The following is a 6,016-nucleotide window of genomic DNA, read 5'->3' as shown; positions in this document are numbered from 1 at the left end:
CGTAAAAAGACAGTATGAGTCATTATAATCCATAATTATGTCCCCGCTGGATGCAACAAATGCCTCGTTTATAATGGGTTTTAATGTTTTTGTCTCGTCGCTCCGGCCGGGACACGGCATCACAGTATGGTAAGGGGCGTAACATTTCCGTCACACGCTTGAGGTATTTGGCCAATCACAACGCACTGGATAGCTGGCCAATCAGAGCGCACCTCGCTTTTCAGACCGATGAGCTTTGTAAAAATCGACGCGTTTCAGAAAGGCGAGGCATAGAGGAGAAACAATGTACAGTATGTGGAAAATAATGTTTTTTTAACTTTAAACCGCATAAACACATTTCGTTACACCAAATAATGTTCTTTTTAGCAACATCATATGACCCCTTTAAAATGTAATTTATTTCTGTGATACAAAGCTGAATTTTCAGCATCATTACTCCAGTCTTCAGTGTAACATGATCCTTCAGAAATCATTCTAATATGCTGATTTGCTGCTCGTTTGTTGAAAAGTTGTGCAAAACTGTGATATATTTTTTTTTGTTATCTTTTTATTAAACATTTTATTTAAAAAAAATAAATCTTTTGTAACATTATAAATGTCATTACTGTCACTTCTGATCAATTTAATGCATCCTTGCTGAATAAAGTATTCATTTCTATTTATATACTATACTTTATATACATTTCTATTTATAATTTCTATTTTGAACAATTTAAGAAAAAAAAAACATCTTTTTGCGTTCATTCACTCTCTCCCGTAATCTCCCTCCAGTATTACACAAATACACACCTGAGGTGTGGCGTATTTCAGAAAGGCAGGTGATGATTTCAGAGAAGCGTTTGGGTCGGCGAGGGTGGAGTCGTTCTGTCAGGTCACGACACACGGACCAGTAACGTTCGCTTAACTGTTCCAGCGTGGATGTGTTGCACAAACCTGCCATATCTGCAACACACACACACACACTCAAATTACACACATCTGCTATGGCCACAAAGATCTCAGTTAGTGTCTGTGCGTGTTACCTTGATTGAGCAGGGTGATGGTCTTTAAGCAGCTGTACTCCTCATTGCTGATATTTAGTTGATGAAACTTACGGAAGAGAAAATTTAAACTCTCCATGACCTCCATAGCATCCTCACCAAACCTGCATACACACATGTATGCATAGATATTTTGGACCAATGAGATTTCATGGTGGGCGGAGTTACTGTGCATTACTGATCATTATCGTTCATACCCCTGTAGTGTCAGGCTGGACGGTGTGTACTGGTGTGTGATGTTGGCCAGTTCTCCCAGTATCTGTCCGCTGTGCACCGTGAGCGAGGAGAGCAGGATGAGCTGATGCCAGGAAGCCCCCAGTAAACGAGTGCAGTCTTTGATGGACAGATCATTGTAGAAGGGTAAACGCTTCAGCCAGACAATCTGTCTGAATAACAGCTCATCAGCTATACGGCACAGCAGAGCCAACAGCTCCGACTGCGTCACGGTATACCTGAACAAATGACAGAAAGAGAGAACCTTAGAATTAAACAGACTGGTTTTGACACAGTAAAGAGCAATAAAAAAATAACTATTTTACGAATATATTTAGGGATGGGAAATATAGCAACGTTATAGATAAACAAAAATGATTATGTTATTAAATACCACAAAGCTTTATAAAATTAAATAACAGTATTGTACATATTTTTGCTAAAATATTTTTAAATATAAAAAGCCATCCATACGCTTCTGGGATTATTTTTGAATTATGACACTAGCAAATAAATGAATTTGTGTTTTGAACAATTAATTAAAACACAAGTCACTGAAATAAATAAAAAAATACAATACAAAAATAAAGTAAGAAAAAAACCTCAGAAAATTAATTTATTGCTATTTTCCAACACATTAGGCAACCGATGTGCTTCCAATATTCAAAATATTGCTTTTATTTTCAATTTCACTCTTCGTATCATCCATTAGTAATAGTAGTTATTTATTTTTATTGCCATGTCTGCATCTTCATGGCAAAAACGTAGTTATACAAAAAAGTTACATAAACACAAAATAAAGACCAAGCAAACCCAAAATATATTTAAATTAACATATGATAAAAATTCTAAAATCTTTTCTGATAAGCTTTTACTAACGAAGTCATATCACCCATTACAAAAATAACTAAAAATATATCAGCATTTAGCTCAAGGTCAGCTGCATTTTCACAACAAGCTCCCATGTTACATTTAGATAAAGATGGTGCCAGAGTTTTTCAGGTCTGGACCATTAAACCTACAACGAACACAGACTTTTGGACACTTAATGGTCAAGTAAGTGTGTAAATCCCCACAATATTGCTTCTTTTAACAAAAATCACCACAAATCGTCCCCTTGGAATTATAAAAGGTTCTATCTGACATTTTTGTCAAAATTGAGTTATTCACATATTCTTATTCTGTGACATCTTATTTACATTATGTGATAGATGTTTTAATGTTGTGTACATTTTGGGACTTTGTATTTAAAAAACAAAAAGGTTCTATCTACACAGTCGAATGGAATGCAAAAACTTTGAAGCTCAATATCTCAAAACTACTCGGAATGCAGATAGAACCTTATAATTCCAAGGGGACGAAATGTATTGTAAATATGCAATATATTGTCCAGACTTAGGCAAGGCAAGTTTATTTATATAGCACATTTCATACACAATGGTAATTCAAAGTGCTTTACATAAAAGAAAAGAAAATGACTTAGTGGGAGCATATACAGGCTAAACAAGAGCGGTGCAAGAATTGAGCCTTGTGATTTAGATAATATGTCCCCTTTGAAAAAGTCAAATGCAACACAAAAGTCATGTTTGATATTTAATTCTGTGTGTGTCTTACCCCTCTTCTATGAGCATGGGTGTAGCGAGAGGTGTGAGGTCTTCAGCAGCCAGCAGCTGGGCTGTCAGTGTGTGTGACTGCGTCTTCAGCCTGCGGCCAGTAGAGGGTGGTACAGGATATTTACACAACAGGAAAGAGTGTGTTAGCTGAGGACTGCTGCACTGATCTCTACAGGACACAGGGTATGTGCTCACATCCACAGAACGGCTGCAGAGAGAGAACCAGAAAGGAAATTATACATCATACATGCCATATACGCAAAGCAATCTTAGTATATAAATGGAATTTGATATAAAAGCCAAAAATCAACATGAAGTAGCATTTACAACAGTATCATTTTAGTAGTAGTTCTTATTAATATTTTGAATTAGATTTTATTTTTTATTTTCTCTTTAATTTGACATTTTCTTTAAGTTTAGTCACTTTATTGTGTCTTTTTACTATTTTTATTTTAGTTTTTTAAAAATATGTCTATATAATATTTATTAGATTTTAAAGTAATTTATTAGTTTTGTTTTTATTTAGTTATTAGTTATTTATTAAAGCAATAAGCCCCAAGAAGCCATGGTTTACAGTGAATTTATAACAGCTAAGGGGCGTTGTTAGGCACGACGTGAAGCGGAGTTATAAAATCACTGTAAACCACGGCTTCACGGGGCTTATTGCTTTTATAAAACGGTTATCCCATATATGTAGTAAGGTTTCACTAAATAAAACAGAGCAAATAAAGTGTAATGATATTAATAAAAACAGTATTCTTCCACCAAACAATGTAGTTCCTCAGAAACAGTTGTGGATGCAATAAAGTGGTTGCCAAGCAACACACAAAGTAAACAAAGGTGTATGTTTGTAGAGTAATTTACAACAGCTTCGAACGTGGCTCAACCAATCAGAATCAAAGACCGGAACTATCCGTTTTATAATAGTTATTTTAGAACTTCAACAAAACAAAAATGGGAAATGTTGCCTTGGCAATTTTATTTCAGTTAACCTTTATTTAAAGTAAAAATTTTTTAGTTAACAATAATAATAACATTTATTTTGAAAACAAACACTTTTTTTCTTTGTGAAAGTGAATTAAAATAGATTAAATTTGGAGTGTTTCTTTGTTGTTTCGACTCTGCTTATGTGGTTGTAGTATGTGATTTGTTACTAACACAAATATTACATTTTTATGAAAGATTATGAAAAAAAAAAAACATTTTGTCTTTGGAATAACATAAAATATTAAAAAAGAAGAAGTAAAAATAGCATTAATTTTGAGCGTTTCTTTATCTCGTTTCAACTCTTTGCTCACGTTTGTTATAGCATGAGGTTCGTTCCACAACACAAATATTACCTTTTTTTTTTGAAAGATTATGAAAAAAACAAACATTTGTGTCTTTACAATGACATGCACAATAAATCAATGAATAAAAAAATAGCATTTCTTTATCTTGTTTCAACTCTTTGTTCATGTTTGTTATAGCATGTGGTTTATTCCACAACACAAATATGACTTTTTTTTTTTTTTATAAAAGATTATGAAAAAAACGTGTCTTTACAATGACATGCACAACAAATCAATTACGGTAATAAAAAATATTAATAGCATCAAATCTGAGCATGTCTTTATTTTGTTTCAACTCTTTGCTAATCTTTGTTATAGCATGCATGTGGTCATTCCACAACACAAATATGATTTTTTTTAAATAAAAGATTATGAAAAAAATGTGTCTTTACAATGACATGCACAACAAATCAATTAATAAAAAATATTAATAGCATCAAATCTGAGCATGTCTTTATTTTGTTTCAACTCTTTGCTGTTTGTTATAGCATGTGGTCATTCCGCAACACAAATATGACTTTATGAAAGATTATGAAATCAATTAATTAAAAAATATCAATAGCATCAATTTTGAGTGTTCCTTTATCTTGTTTCCACTTTTTGCTCGTGTTTGTAGTACATGGTTCGTTCCACAACACAAACATCTTCTAATTCAATTTAATCAAAGCCATTTGTCCCTGCACATGAAAAGGACAGGCGCAGGTCAGCGCGTCCGTGTGTAAACGCACTGAACATCTCATTCGGGTCACACCTGGTCGACAGCGTGGAAAAAGATAAGGTCTGACCGCCCTCGGAGATACTGTTGCCAGGTGAACTGTGGTTCCTGTAGCCGTGGCTCCACGAATCTGATAGTTCAGCTCCTTCTTTAAACTCCTGGCCAGACATGATTCGTTCGATCTCCTCCAGAGAGATCTACGCAGAGAGAAATGGAGGAAATCAGTGATGAATGCAAGCCATAGACAGCAAGCAGAACGTCAGTGGGAAATAAAGGATGGAGATTGGTCAATAGTGGAGCGGTTTGTTGTGAATAAAGCTGAAATTGAACATGAAGAACTCATGTACTCGTACAGATTTTTTTGTATGTTTAAGTCCGTCAATAATAGACAAAATCAATAGCAACAGAGGTGTCTGGACATTATATGCTACTGTATATACATGCTTTTAAGAAAGAGAGAGAAGGAGAGGGGTTCTGTTTATATCAAAGAACAATTGATCTCCTCCATTTGTGGCCTTCATAATCTCCCTCAGCTCTCAGAGGAAACAGATAAACGAGACGCGAGCAATAGTACCCAGCGGCGAGAAGCACTTCAGGTTCAATTCTGTGGGAATGTGCTGAGATTGTGTGGAGTAGAATGAACGATTGAATCAATTCAATCTATACACTACAGGTTTGGGGTTGGTAGGATTTTTGAAATGGTTTTAAAAGAAATCTCCTATGCTCACTGAGGCTGCTTTTATTTGATCAAAAAGACAGTAAATTTATTAAAAAATTTATTTTAAATATTATTACAATTTAAAAGACATGTTTCTATTTGAAAATACCTTAAAATGTCATTTATTCCTGTGATGCAAATCTGAATTTTCAGCATCATTATGTCACATGATCCTCCAGAAATCATTCTAATATGCTGATTTAATGCTCCAGAAACATTTCTGATTATTATCAATGTTGAAAATAGTTGTGCAACTTTTGTTGAAACGGTGAATTTTTTTCAGGATTTTTGATGAATAGAAAATAAAAAAACTGAATTTATTTGAAATAGAAATCTTTTGTAAAATTTAAAATGTTGTTACTGTCACTTTTGATCAATTTAGTGTG

The 6,016-nt window shown here is 34.0% G+C and overlaps 1 protein-coding gene across 1 annotated transcript in view; it reads right to left on the bottom strand.

Moving 5' to 3' along the window:
- The window catches only part of LOC107720892 (nuclear receptor subfamily 6 group A member 1-B), a 26,217-nt gene that overhangs the window by 2,295 nt on the left and 17,906 nt on the right, over positions 1–6,016 (bottom strand). The window contains exons 5-9 of the mRNA XM_016528721.1: positions 4,949–5,109; positions 2,868–3,074; positions 1,238–1,492; positions 1,023–1,144; positions 790–942 (exon numbers count right to left, since the gene is read on the bottom strand). Coding sequence (XP_016384207.1) covers positions 790–942; positions 1,023–1,144; positions 1,238–1,492; positions 2,868–3,074; positions 4,949–5,109 — 898 coding nt within the window. The remainder of the gene's footprint in view (positions 1–789; positions 943–1,022; positions 1,145–1,237; positions 1,493–2,867; positions 3,075–4,948; positions 5,110–6,016) is intronic.

Source organism: Sinocyclocheilus rhinocerous, unplaced genomic scaffold (genome assembly GCF_001515625.1).
Source record: "Sinocyclocheilus rhinocerous isolate Xijiao unplaced genomic scaffold, SAMN03320098_v1.1 scaffold751, whole genome shotgun sequence".
Taxonomy (NCBI): Eukaryota; Metazoa; Chordata; class Actinopteri; order Cypriniformes; family Cyprinidae; genus Sinocyclocheilus; species Sinocyclocheilus rhinocerous.
Note: the sequence above shows the minus strand (reverse complement) of the source record. Positions and strands in the feature narration are given on the sequence as shown.